We start from the raw sequence: 13047 nt of genomic DNA on the forward strand, positions 1-13047 counted from the left end.
AAACATGTTTCCTTATCAATTACCGTTGGGCTGAATATGAGATACTATCAATTTATCCATGGAATGAATGGAAGAGCCCCTTATGAGTGACCACGGCTTTTTGTACAATGCTTCCAAAAACAAAAAACCTTTGTCCTTTGACAATGGAATGATAGCCGCTGGGTGGCCTAAGTAAGTTGGGTAAAGCCACGTATCGACCTTCAAAACAATTCCTTCAGTATTGACCGAAGACTTGTTAAAGTTCTTCTCGTCTAATGTAAAAACATCGAAATATTCTTCTCCTTTGAGAGAATCGTAGCTGAGATTTGTAAGAAAATAATCAATTTTTGTGAGCCACCAATCAAACGATACTAGAATAGTCGATTTGTATAGTCGATCAAGATCTTCCGAAAGTTTGGACGTTTTGACTTTACAATTGGAAAAATTGATGATACTGAATCGTATATGACTGCTGTGAAACCATGTCACGATCGCTCGATCCTTGCTCAGAGGAGCAATACGAACATCATTCGGAACGACGTAGTCGCCGGGGTCGGAGCGCAGCGTGACGTTACACTCATCCACTCTCGGGCTGACTCCCCAGAAATTTGCATGAACTCGACGCATAGTACATGTATTCTGCTCGCTGAACTGATTTTCGCACAGGCTGTAATATATGGTGGAATTTTCGATGGAATTGGCACGGAAGTTTAAGAACTTGAAACCAATTTCCGGTTCGTACGTAAAACTCCGATTCCGATCGGTTCTCGCGGGCCAAACTGAGTCGAGTATTATCGGCAAAATTAGGCCATTTAGAGCCATCACGATTGCGCTAAACGTCGCGAATATCGACACCATTTTTGATATTATGGGCGCTGCTCTCAGCTTGCTGCTGGTAACAACGGTACTGAGCTCTTACTTAATTTTTTCTTTGATTTTATATTCGTAGCAACGCAAAAAAAACCGTATGTTAGATTACATAAGTGATTCACGAACGAAACAATTACCGTACTTGATCTTTTTTTTTCTAATTTTTCGCATTAATCAGTGTTGGATGTCGATGCATTTTTTATGTTATTTTCGTTGTAAAAATAAAAAAGTAGGGCCGCTGGATACGGGTAATAGGCAAGAGTTTTTTTTACGTAAGTAGGTAGTTTCCATAGCCAATTTATGGAACGTGGAAGAGGAGTTCATTTTCTCAACAACAAACGATGAATGGAAAGTGTAATTTTGTCACTTGAAATGTTTTCTTAGGGTAAAATAAATGATGCTATTACGACGATGTCTGTATAAGGGGAGCTCGTAATTTGAGTTTATTTTAACAATTATATTATTATTAATATGAATTTTATAAACATATGAAAAAAATCTATTAGCGTTTTATTTTTTATAAATAATTTTTTTTCGTGAAATTTTTTTTTGGTGCGCCAGCTCGTTTCGCCGTCCGTAACGCAATGCTCTTACGATCGATTATATAGCTAAACGCATCCAACAATGGGCAAAAAAGAATCAATTTTCCGAGGAAAATATAACTTCTTCGTTTAGGTTGTTCATGCAGAATGCCAGGCCAGTCGAGCCTGCCAACTACGTGCGCTGTCCGCAAGAGAACGAAAGCTGCCTATATCAATGCATGTATACAAGACGAGACAACACTCAAACGCAGCAGCAGGGCAACAACAACAGTGAGAAAAAAAACAACAAAGAGAATGCAGTCACGAGGGTACGATGTAACGAGTTCGGAAGCGAGCAAAGCTAGTGTATATAGGTATATGCCATAATGAAAAAACGACTTTTCGTGCGACGGCGGCGGTACAGGCGGCGACGCGTAAGCTTGCCCCCACTCGCTCTTTTTCTACCTTTTTTTTTCTTCCCCTTTTTTCTATTAATGGTACACCCGGACAAAGCAAAAATTGTACGCATTCGTCAGGTTTTGAACCAATTGTATATAGAAAGGAATAAGGCAAAGAAATTTGTTTTGCATATTTACATTCGGCTGCTGTGGAATTTTCGCTGATTGACGCTGTATGGCTTCGATGTTTTTATTTTTCGCACAATCAATGTCACAAATAAATGCTGCGCCACAGTACGAGTTGGAGTTTTAATTCAATATATGTGTGTAAAATTTGTTTAAATCGAGTTCACACTCTACAATATCTACAGTTATTGCAATATCAATAACAACCTTTCATCACGATGTGAAAATTTAGTGAAAAAACAATTTTCATCAACCGATACTTTCTATTTATTTGAACTTTTCTGGACAATTTCATTTTTGCAGTTTCCTTTAACTCTGACGTCTAATTTTTTTCTCGCGTGCCGCAAAAGTTCAAATCTACCGCCACGAATCCAAAAATTGGAGCGCGCGCAATGCGCATGGCATTTCGATTGCCCAGACTGCAAAGAACGCCGCTAGCGAGTCACGACGAGTAAAATTCTTTCTTCTTTACGTGTTTCACCCGAGATACGGTTAGTGTTCCTCGTGTTTTTTAATTTAAAATAAAACTATTATTAGTGGTATCGGCGTTAAATATTTTTGAAAATCTACCAATTATGCGTTATTCATGAAATTTGTGCTTAAATCATCTCTAATTTCCGTTTGTTGGTATAAGATATTGTTAGATTTTAATCCACTAGCTCATGTGGTTCGGAACTTTCCATGCTACTTGTTCGTTTATAAGAGTGAATAATGTGTGAAAATTCGTGATATCGTGATACTTGCTGTTTTTTAAGCTCACAATTGTTAATAATCGACTGTAAAACAGCGATGATTTTAGCACATGTTAATTCTGCGATTGCATTGTACTTTCTAACCTACAACTCTTCAGTACACACATGTGTCTAACCTTTCACTAGTACACATTGCTGCTGATACAACTTAGTTGGTATTATTCTAGAAGACTAATAATTTGTTGATATTTTTTAGCAATGGCCGACAAAGTTGACAAGCCTAAGGTTGCCAAGCAGCCCAAGGAGGCTGCCGCTGAAGTTAAACTTCAGCGGAGGCCTATGAAGAGGCATGGACGTCTTTACGCCAAAGCCATCTTTACCGGTTACAAACGTGGTCTCAGAAATCAGCACGAGAATACCGCTCTGCTGAAGATCGAAGGAGCTCGTGCCAAGACCGACTCCGAGTTCTATGTTGGCAAAAAATGCGTATACGTGTACAAGGTTTGTAAATCTTGCATTCCTTTATTTAGTCTACTTTTATGAAGCAAAACTTTAACAGTTATATCATTAATTATAGGCCAAGAACAGGACGTCAGTTCCCGGCAAGACCTCCAAAAAAACTAAGGTGAGGGCTATCTGGGGTAAAATCACCCGCCCACATGGTACAAGTGGTTCAGTGCGAGCCAAATTCAAGACGAATTTGCCAGCCAAGGCCATGGGACACCGCATCAGAATCGTAAGTTCATTTTATGTTTATTAATACTGTTTTAAACCGGTCTATTGTTGCATAGAATATGCAAAAAGTAATGTTTCAATTTTTATTTTATTTTTGTTTATTTTGATTTGTAACAACATGAAATTGAAAACTATTTCTTAATATTTTTTCATAAATTTTTATGATACTATTTCAAGTTTTTCACTATGAATTATAACATGACATTTCTTATTTTCTTGTTGCAGATGCTGTACCCAAGCCGAGTTTAAGTTATTACTTTAAAATAAAAATTTTAAAATTTAACAATATTTGTTTTATTTATAAGTGAATCCTATTCCATGAAAAAAAGTAAAAAATTTATTTTATCATACTTACTCAAAAAAAACATGGCTGTTATTGCTGTTATTATGCTGTATTGATGTTATTGCTTTCAACTCATTTTTATTAGGTCATGAGCCTAAATTCTTGCAGTAGTAGACTAGTATACAAAATTTTAAAAAATATATCAGGAATCACTGTGAATATCAACAGTGTTTTAATAATAATTTAATGATATATATAATGCAATGAAAAAACTACTTGGTTTCAATACTTAAAACTTAGCTCCTACAATCAATACCGAAAATTTTAGCTACAGAATATTTTATTCTTTTTTTGTAAGAATTCAATAGCTACAGTCTCTACATTAAATTTTAGCTTAGCTTTCACATAAGAAAATAATGAAAGCAAGTCTTATGAAGCACCTTCTCAGATTACCATTGTTAGAGTCACTGGTTTATAATTATTTTTTTACTTTGTTCGGATGAAAATGATTTAGATGAGCTTATAATCAAAATTCATGAAATTATGTTTGTAAATCAGGGATTAAAAAGAAACGAACATATATGAATTGAAAACGAGTTTTTTATTCAAAATTTTTTAAAAAACAATTACTTCTTGGCTGCTGCTTTGTTTGCTTTTGCTTTTTTGGCAGCTTTCTTCAATCTGTAGAAGGCTTCTGTACGAATTGCATTCCTTACGCGTTTGGCTCTCCTCAATTTGAAGCGATCGTAATCACTAAGGGCAGCTCGCTGAAATTATCAATGCAAAAATTAGGTATTGATACGTCAACTCAAGAACTGTAATCCTAAAGATTTAAATATTCAACAAACCTTTTCTTTAGCAGCTACTTTTTGGGCCCACACAGTAGCTTTCCACTGTTCATCGATTTTTTCAGCAGCCCAAGCTTTTCTTACAACTCTGGTAGATCCAGTAAATGGGAACTTCAGGCGGAATTTCGTAAGATGTAAATTAGATAAACTCATCTGACCCCTTGGAATTTTGGATGCTGGTCCATCAACCAAAACCTATAAAAAAAATTCATTTAATTCATGCAGGAAAAAAAGAAAACTATAAATTCTAAAACTGAATTTCAGAAAAAAAATGGCTTCATTAAATATCAGCCGGCAATTCCTATCAAAAAATTAGGATCATCATAATACTGTTTTGAGTTAATTACTATGATAATTTACTATCAATTATAAAAAACATTATAACAAACTTCAACTCACTCTGTTCTGGTCGATGACATCAACAATGGCCACAAGCTTGTTTTTGTGAGGGCCATGGCTCACGTAGGCAACTCTGCCACTTTGTACAAACCTTTCGAAAGGCTGTTAAGACAAAAATAAATAATCATTAAAATTAGAATAATTTTCAGTCCAACATTTTATTACAGTGACAACTATATTGTGTTCATCAAGATACTATTAAACGTAATGAAGTACTACATGTGGTACTTTAAAATGTGGTAAACTAAAGTTCAAATACAGAAAATATAATGAATCCAATGATACATAAAGATGATGAATTAAAAGTTTTTGGATCAACTGAGAAAGAATAAATTTAATACAGTTTAAGTTCATTTATAAATAAACATTGACATTAGATATTCAATTAAAGAGGTTAGCTTTGAATAAACAAAAAAATTTCCAAGTGAAAATGACTTCGACTTGACTTTTTAATAACCCAGTAGAAAATCAATTAGAACTAATTTATCATAGAAAAGTTTTACACATTACATCAATTAATTACAATGCATAATTACTATTAAAAAGCAGAAGTGTAAAACTCACCATTTTCGGCTTTTGCGATCACCGTTAAAAAAGAACTAGTGAGTTCGCGTGGTCAAAAATACATCTGGCTTGGTGGGATCGTTCGAGGACCAAATATACGGAACGTCAGGTTTTATGACACACTTGTGACCAGAAAAAAGTATTTCTCTGACATTTTTTTCATCGATTAAAAAGAAGATAAGGATAAGAAGTATAAGTTCAAAAATTTGTTCAAATTCAATATCAAATCGACTGTAGACAGCATTTTTTCAGTATTTAAACATCAAGTTAACAGGTGATAGATTTGTGACTCTCGTGTACCGCTCATAAAAAATGCGATCACACTTTATGAGCTTATGCTAACTTCGTACGAAAGGCGAACGATGAATTCTGCGTAGCCTACATTAAATTCAGCACGTTATTTCCGATATTGCGCACTTTAAAGCAGAGCTGAAGAGCTTCTCTCTGTTACATAGATTTTTATATTGCATCGTTTGTTCTAGAAAATATGTTCTATTATTAAAAGTTGTATTATTTAACGTTACATGAACATTTGACGTACATGTAAATGTATACTTTTACGAGATATCCTTGAATTCTATCAATATTCTGTTATAGCTTTTATTGACCGTGATATCCAAAACACGAAAATAATGGATCCCAATAATCCAGGGATGTCGCAATTAGACCGTAAGATTTATCAATTTTACCCCCTCGTCACCACTATGCTTTATCCATGCCTATTTACTGTTCCGTCCTTGCAGTACTAGAAATTAACCTAAAGAATTTCCTTGAAAATTTTTATCGTAAATTTTGGCATAAACGTTCAGTTTTTACCCTGTTTTTGTAATAGTTTTGAATAATTTGAAACATTCATTTTTTACAATTTTAATAGCAGACATAAACATTTGTCTGTTTTGTTTATACTATTCTAAATCTCCAATATCTCATTAATAACTTCCAGACCAGTTTTTAAAAATAAAAATTATTATGAAAAGTATTAAAAAAATTATTGATAACTTCTTTTTACAGATTTATTGGCAAAACATCAGCAAATGCAAGAAAGATCAGCCTTGAAAGCATCAGTACCAGTATCTAATCCACAAATTAATGTTTCTAATATAAATACTCATTTATATAATAATGGTAACTATAATCCTTATGGAATAAATCCCAATGCATATAGTATCAATGGTCATGTGACAGGGTTTGTTCAGAATGGTCAGAATTCTTCTAATTATATGCATACTGGTTTAATACCAAATACTTACTATCCCAATGGGTTCCTTTCTACTGGCTACAATATTAATGATACATTAAATACAACAGTTGCTAATAATCTAGTTATGCAGAATACATATCGAAACATGCTCCTAATGAATAGTGCAGCAGCTAATGGTTACATGCCAAATTATTATATTCCGAATGGGCATCCAATGAGTGCATATATGACTCCACAGATGATACACTCAAGTACTGGACAAGTAATTAATAATCAAATGTTGCATCATATTCAACAACAACAACAACAACAATCTTCTGCAAATCTTATGGCTCAACAGTTATTAATGTCAAATCAAATACCTCAACAAGTCATTGTTCCAAGTGGACATATTGCTAATAATCAAGTTTATCATCAGGTGCCATACACATCTACAAATAATCTTGTTCAAAACATACATCAACAGATATTGAATTCTAATAGTCATTTGGCCAGTAGCTCTACATCTCAGATAGCATTGACTCAACCAACAAGTAATAAAGTTTATGTTAATCCTTATTATACCCAAAGAAAAGCTACAATTCATGTTAACCCACATGTTCAAGTGAAGACTCCTATTCATATAAATCCAAAAGTATTACAAAATACTGGTGGTTATCCAAATCAACAAGAAGTCTCTAAAAATATTTCAAAAGAAATTCAATTAAAACTGTTAACAATGTTACCATCTAATAAGCCTGAAAATAGTACAAGTGTTCCTGAAGTTTCATCTACACCCAAAGAAGAAATCAAATCTGAAGAAAATATAACTTCATCTGAAGCTGACACAACTGAAAAAATTCCAACTTCAAGTCCATCTTTGGTTGTAGAACCAAAATTATCCGATTCTTCAAGTTATATAGTTAAATCTAAAACAAAAATTATTAAAAACAATGCATCAGTAGAAAAAAGTGCTAATTCTAGTTTTATAACTCTATCAAAGCAAAAAATAGTGAGAATCAAAAAGAAACCTAGAACTTCTTCGATAACTCTGGTTTCAGAAAAAGTTCATCCAAGTGTTAACAAAAGTTATATTAAAAAAATTACTCCATTTCCTAAGAGCATTAACATGAAAAGAAACTTGTAAGTAAAATTACATTACAAAATGTTACATTATTTAGTAATTTGAATTAAACTCAACTGCAATTTTATTCAATTTTATTTAGGAGCAATTTGCATGGATTGGTTTCAATTGATGGAGTCATGTACAAAAAAAGTAGGAATAAATTAGTACGTAGCAATTCATCTGTCTGTACACCTAAACGTAAGTTAAAATCATATCCTCTTATTTAAAAAAAATTATTATTTCAATGAACAGTGTATGAAAATAATCTCATTAAATTCAGGAAAACGTAGCTTAACTGGACAGTATTATATAGCTAAAAATGGCAAAAAATTATTAAAATTAGATTCTAATGCAAAAAAAATGAAAGCTTCTCCAGTCAAATTGAATGTGTCATCCAGCTTTATTTCTCCAAATAAAATCAGTAAAAATTATGCAAGGTAAGTCATAAAAACTCCTATCTATAATAATAATGATAATAATAAATCAAAAATGTAATTTTTTTTAGTAACAAGGTCAAACAAAGAAGCCTTCTGATTTTGCGAAATAAAATGCGCAAAAACAATCAGCCTTGCTTATTTTTTCAAAGGTTTGGATATTGCAAGAAACAAGTAACAGGTTCATGTACTAAGGTGCATAATAAAAAACAAGTTGCAGTTTGTCAAAAGTAATTATTAATGTAACTCTTAGTCTTAAATATTTAGTTGCTTATGAGATAATATTATTAAAATAATTGTATTATATAGTTTTCTTCAAGGAAAATGTTTAAAAAGTGACTGTTTACTTTCACATGATGTTGGTCCTGAAAAAATGCCTACATGCAGATTCTTCCTAGAAGGTTGCTGCAATAGAGATTCATGTCCATATTCACATGTTAAACAATCATCCAAAAGTGCCATATGTGTTGATTTTTTACAAGGATTTTGTTCACTGGGTAATGAGGTAAGAAAAGATAATTTGGTTTTTTACAAGTATTATGCTTTTTTCTTCTGAAATAAACAATAATCCACTTTGCATTACTACATTTAACAAATTAAAGCTCCATATTAAATTCAATTTTGTTGAAATTAAAAATCAGTTTATTGTGATAGTTTTCTCATCAGTATTATTGAATTAAATAATGCATTTGAAAACTTTTAAATTCACTTTTAAAGGATTAATAATTAAATTCCACGTGTACACATAATGTTTGTAACATTCATACTTCAATGATTTGTGAATAATATACTTGTTATGTTTTTAAACTATCCGTGCAAGGTTAATCCTAGATATTTTGTGTCCAAGTGAAAAAAGTCCAAGTTTCAACTTTTTGCCAATAATCCAAACATAAATTCTTTTCTCATACAGTGCCAGAAGCGTCATGAGTTCTTATGCCCAGAGTTTGATAAGAGCGGAAGCTGTACTAAAGGTAAGTGTCCATATCCTCACAAATCAAAAGTTTCCGGGTCTAAAAAAGTTGCGCGGAAAAAATGTAAAACTCCTATTAAATCTAACAATGTAAACGCTCTCGAGAGCGAGTCAAAAAAACGCTATTATGAAGAAGCTAGTGAAGACTTGGAAGAGAAAAAAAATAAAATTATGAAACAAGTACAAATCATAAAGGATGCACACTTAGCAACAATGAGTGCAGATGCTGATAGTGAAAATTCAACAATTGATCAATCTAAATTAAACGACGCAGAAGATTTGTCACCTGATTCTGATGTAAATACCTCAAGCGAAAGAGCGCAAAGACCACCTATTGGTGATCTTCCTTCTTATATACCTATTGATTGACATTTAGTGAATTGTGCTCCTTGTTTTATAGTGATTTTTAGCATCATGGTAAAATTACTTTGGCAACTTAATATTCTATTAATTTTGCTTTACAACTGTGATATTTTTTCATTGTCTATTTTTAGTACTTAGAGTATATTTTAGATGGGTTTTTTGCAAAAAGAAAAAAAAATATGCAATAAATTTATAAATTTCAATGTATATAAAAATATATGTACAAAAAAAAAAGAAATCGTTTTCAGAAATAAACAATTTTTTATTCAAATATATACACTGTTATTTTTTTATCACAATGCTTCCACAGGGTATGACTTGATGAATTTTTGTACATATGTTCATGAAAACTGAACTATAGGATAATTTAAAAAAAAATCTATTACTTTTGTTGACTGTGATATAAAAGAGTCCAATTGGTCTCATGATTGTAAGCAAGTAAAATTGGGCAATGTAAAAGTAATGAAATACTGTCTGCATCAACTTTTGACGATATTAATAACCACTGATCTAGCCAGGATTGCATACTGTCTAATGACATATTAACCGGATTTAACCCTCGAAAAGACAGTGCCTGAAAGATAATTTTTAAATCAATATTGCATTTTAAACGGTGAATAATTTTAAATAATAAAGTTCAGTGAATTACCCAGCGAATAGCATCATATGATAACATAGAAGGTCCTCCTTCTCGTTGAATAGCTGCATCCATTCTTTTTATTAATAATCCTCTTTCTAAAAGTTTCTTCCTTTTTCTCAAAGTGTATGTGCTCATACCATGAACTTTTAATAATTCTTTCTGTAAAATTAATTCAATCATTACTATTATGTATAATAGATAATTCATATTTAAAAAACAAAGAGAACTCACAACATGCTTTCTTTTTATATGTTTTAACGAGTATGGAAGTCCAGAAAATAATGATTTGCATTGAAGTATATCTTCTACTGTTGGATGAGTTCCACTTCCAAGACAAGCAACAATATTTCCAACAGATTCCTGCAACTTTTGATCTTTAATTTTGTTTATTTGACTTTGAAAACAACGGAATAGAGGCTTGTTGTGTTTCAGTCGCTGCTTGTGCTCTTTTAACATAAAATTCAGTTTATCCTGAATCGACCAATAATGCGAGGTCAGTACAACATGTGGAAAGTACAAAGCTAGTGGAAAAATAATATAAAAGGTAAACGGTATAGCAGAAATGAGAAGCACAGGAGATATCCTAATCAAATCCTTGGGCATTGTAAAGGCAAGCTGTAATTCGTCTGTCGAAAGCGTATCGATGCCTTGCTTGCGAATCTTTTTGCTCACTTTTAAAAATCGTTTGAGATCCTGATAAAAGACTTTGGTACCAACGCTAAATACTCTGTAAACGTGCATGGTGGTCGGGAAATTTTTTTCCATCACCTGCTCGTAATTTTTCACATAATCTACATAACGGAAGATCCAGTATTTCTTCATCACTGTTACGCGAGACGGCGACTTGACTTTGCTGCCTTCCGATACATTGTCGGTATTTTTTCGTCTGTCACTGCTATTCGCAATCGACAAATTATCGGTTTTGTTGTCATTCTCGGTATAACGTCGATGAATAACTGACAGCGCGCAGCTTGACAAGGACGTCGAAGGGCTGCTTCTTTGGCATAAAACTCTAGCTGCTACTCTTAACATGTCACGCAATTTTTTTGAGATTCAAGTTTACTAAGAACGACGAGATTCACTTGCAGCGCACTATTAAAAATGTCACTGTCTTTTCTGCTTACAGGCTTAAACTTTCTAATTTAATTTCGTCCCAAGAGGTTATGTCATAATGCTATGCACTTATTTCTCACCAAATGATTATTCTTAATAATTTGATCGATCACAACGGCACCGGGGCAGGAAAAAACGAAGCTTTAGAAATGTCCTCGTCGAAATCACGAAGCTTGAAACTTGTTGACTCAATGGCCAGAAGACTCGCAAAAAAAAGCACTACGGGAGGCCTAGCAGAAGACGCTTGAAGCGTAAGGCTGTCTCCGAGTAAGTGTATCAGAACGAGGTATCGCCAGCCACTAACCCGTATGCGTCGATTCGTGCACTTGGTCTACTTGCTGGCGGGTTGCGTCGTGTTTTTGCTCCGAGCTGGCAATAAATAGCTCGTGCCCGAATTGCGATGCGCCTCGCTATTGGTAGACAACAATGTCTGGCGAGGCACATGTCATTAAAAACATTCGGATGTTTACTCTCGACATCGCGCAGATATACAATATGAAATTGCACTTCTATACCCAGTATTTGTCTGTCTATATATGTTACGCGAGCGCCAGACGCCAGGCGTGCCATGTGCTCGCGCACATCTCCCTCCCTCTGGCCCGCATGCAGTCGCGGCCGCAGCACATATGCAGCGCGACGCGTTTACGACACTTTGCAGTTCGCGCGACGGCTGCTGCGAGCGTGTCGTCTGCTCGACTCCGATTTAAATAGTAGTAGACAAACACCGCACACCACGCGAAATGCGAGACTCGCGCTCGACAGTAAATAAACACGGAGACGCTTCGTCGGTGTATCTACTGAACGGATAATAGCGCACCTATGTACGTGCGGTTGCACTTGGTCTCGTGGTTTCACTCGGTTGCGAACGTCGATGAAGTAAATAATCGAATGTGTCATAAACAATCAACAAAATATCAAAAACACGTTTACTCGTTAATATATAATCTATTTCATCATACGGTCGCAATTAAACGTATTGTGCTCGATTGTGCACAACTGAGTATATGCCAAGATTTCAGGCAAAATATTTCTCTATCTTATTAAAATTAATAAATAAATTAATTAAGTGACGTGCAACAATTCACGAGTATTTAAAAAAAGGCGGATCAGAATGAAAAGAGGGCCGAACATCCAACATCTCAAGTTTTCCTTTTTTTTACTATCTAATCTAATAATACTAAAAGAGGATTAATTAAAAATATTGATTCAATCAAATATTTGAACAATTTTACAAAAGTTTTTTTTTGATTCCATGACTAACTTCATTGTTTCAACCAAATATTTGATAAAGAATATTATGTGGGTTTTGTTGAACCAACGAAGTTTTCATCGATTCAGTAGAATTTTTTCTCAGTATAGATGGTAAAAGTCACAGTCGATGTTGATAGTTTGACTTATCATTTTAACGCTTGATGTCGAATTCATGGATTGTTTAAAAAAATCACATCAAACAGGATTCTTTGAATAATAGAGACACATAATTGCGCGACACATGCCACAGGTCTGTTCAGGTCTAGTAATTAAATTTACCAAAATGAAAAAATTACCAGAAAAATTTTATCGATACTATCGCTATTGAAAGGCAAGGACTTTAAAAAAATACGTATGCACATAACAAAAACGTATTACTTGCTCCTTCGTACGCGTTAACAAGTGCGCATGAACACATTTTTTCTCTCAGCTGAACTGAACTCGTTTTTTTTAATGCGCACACAATCAATTAAAATTTTCAGGAGAAATGAGATT

The 13047-nt window shown here is 33.6% G+C and overlaps 4 protein-coding genes across 4 annotated transcripts; 2 read left to right on the top strand and 2 right to left on the bottom strand.

Annotated features, from left to right (window-relative positions):
* Window positions 1-2374: 2374 nt before the first annotated feature.
* Window positions 2375-3664, top strand: LOC106648269 (60S ribosomal protein L35a-like). Its single transcript, XM_014365022.1, has 4 exons — window positions 2375-2445; window positions 2903-3147; window positions 3224-3382; window positions 3607-3664. Exons 2-4 carry the CDS (start codon window positions 2905-2907, stop codon window positions 3628-3630), a joined length of 426 nt encoding a protein of 141 aa, XP_014220508.1. The 5' UTR covers window positions 2375-2445; window positions 2903-2904; the 3' UTR covers window positions 3631-3664.
* A 609-nt stretch (window positions 3665-4273) lies between these two features.
* LOC106648193 (60S ribosomal protein L14) lies at window positions 4274-5574 on the bottom strand. Its single transcript, XM_014364885.2, has 4 exons — window positions 5476-5574; window positions 4912-5013; window positions 4513-4707; window positions 4274-4431 (listed from the first exon to the last, which is right to left on the bottom strand). The coding sequence occupies exons 1-4, from the start codon at window positions 5476-5478 to the stop codon at window positions 4291-4293; spliced, it is 441 nt and encodes a 146-aa protein (XP_014220371.1). The 5' UTR covers window positions 5479-5574; the 3' UTR covers window positions 4274-4290.
* A 267-nt stretch (window positions 5575-5841) lies between these two features.
* LOC106648192 (zinc finger CCCH domain-containing protein 3) lies at window positions 5842-9765 on the top strand. The gene is made up of 7 exons (XM_014364883.2): window positions 5842-6144; window positions 6487-7798; window positions 7882-7979; window positions 8062-8218; window positions 8287-8445; window positions 8525-8720; window positions 9126-9765. The coding sequence occupies exons 1-7, from the start codon at window positions 6108-6110 to the stop codon at window positions 9552-9554; spliced, it is 2388 nt and encodes a 795-aa protein (XP_014220369.1). The 5' UTR covers window positions 5842-6107; the 3' UTR covers window positions 9555-9765.
* Window positions 9766-9801: 36 nt separating this feature from the next.
* On the bottom strand, window positions 9802-11898 carry LOC106648274 (LETM1 domain-containing protein 1). Its single transcript, XM_014365029.2, has 3 exons — window positions 10420-11898; window positions 10198-10347; window positions 9802-10122 (listed from the first exon to the last, which is right to left on the bottom strand). The coding sequence occupies exons 1-3, from the start codon at window positions 11218-11220 to the stop codon at window positions 9931-9933; spliced, it is 1143 nt and encodes a 380-aa protein (XP_014220515.1). The 5' UTR covers window positions 11221-11898; the 3' UTR covers window positions 9802-9930.
* Between the last annotated feature and the right edge of the window lie 1149 nt (window positions 11899-13047).

Source organism: Trichogramma pretiosum, unplaced genomic scaffold (assembly GCF_000599845.2).
Source record: "Trichogramma pretiosum strain Unisexual culture from Peru unplaced genomic scaffold, Tpre_2.0 scaffold6, whole genome shotgun sequence".
Lineage (NCBI taxonomy): Eukaryota > Metazoa > Arthropoda > Insecta > Hymenoptera > Trichogrammatidae > Trichogramma > Trichogramma pretiosum.

Coding starts and splice junctions, on each gene's coding strand:
- LOC106648269 (XM_014365022.1), top strand. CDS start 2,905: ATGGCCGACAAAGTTGACAAGCCTAAGGTTGCCAAGCAGCCCAAGGAG. Junction 3,148..3,223: donor AATGCGTATACGTGTACAAG/GTTTGTAAATCT, acceptor CATTAATTATAG/GCCAAGAACAGGACGTCAGT. Junction 3,383..3,606: donor TGGGACACCGCATCAGAATC/GTAAGTTCATTT, acceptor TTCTTGTTGCAG/ATGCTGTACCCAAGCCGAGT.
- LOC106648274 (XM_014365029.2), bottom strand. CDS start 11,220: ATGTTAAGAGTAGCAGCTAGAGTTTTATGCCAAAGAAGCAGCCCTTCG. Junction 10,348..10,419: donor ATATAAAAAGAAAGCATGTT/GTGAGTTCTCTT, acceptor TTAATTTTACAG/AAAGAATTATTAAAAGTTCA. Junction 10,123..10,197: donor CATATGATGCTATTCGCTGG/GTAATTCACTGA, acceptor ATTATCTTTCAG/GCACTGTCTTTTCGAGGGTT.
- LOC106648193 (XM_014364885.2), bottom strand. Junction 4,708..4,911: donor ATGTCATCGACCAGAACAGA/GTGAGTTGAAGT, acceptor TTTTTTTTATAG/GTTTTGGTTGATGGACCAGC. Junction 4,432..4,512: donor AAGTAGCTGCTAAAGAAAAG/GTTTGTTGAATA, acceptor TGATAATTTCAG/CGAGCTGCCCTTAGTGATTA.
- LOC106648192 (XM_014364883.2), top strand. CDS start 6,108: ATGGATCCCAATAATCCAGGGATGTCGCAATTAGACC. Junction 7,980..8,061: donor ATCTGTCTGTACACCTAAAC/GTAAGTTAAAAT, acceptor CATTAAATTCAG/GAAAACGTAGCTTAACTGGA. Junction 8,219..8,286: donor ATCAGTAAAAATTATGCAAG/GTAAGTCATAAA, acceptor AATTTTTTTTAG/TAACAAGGTCAAACAAAGAA.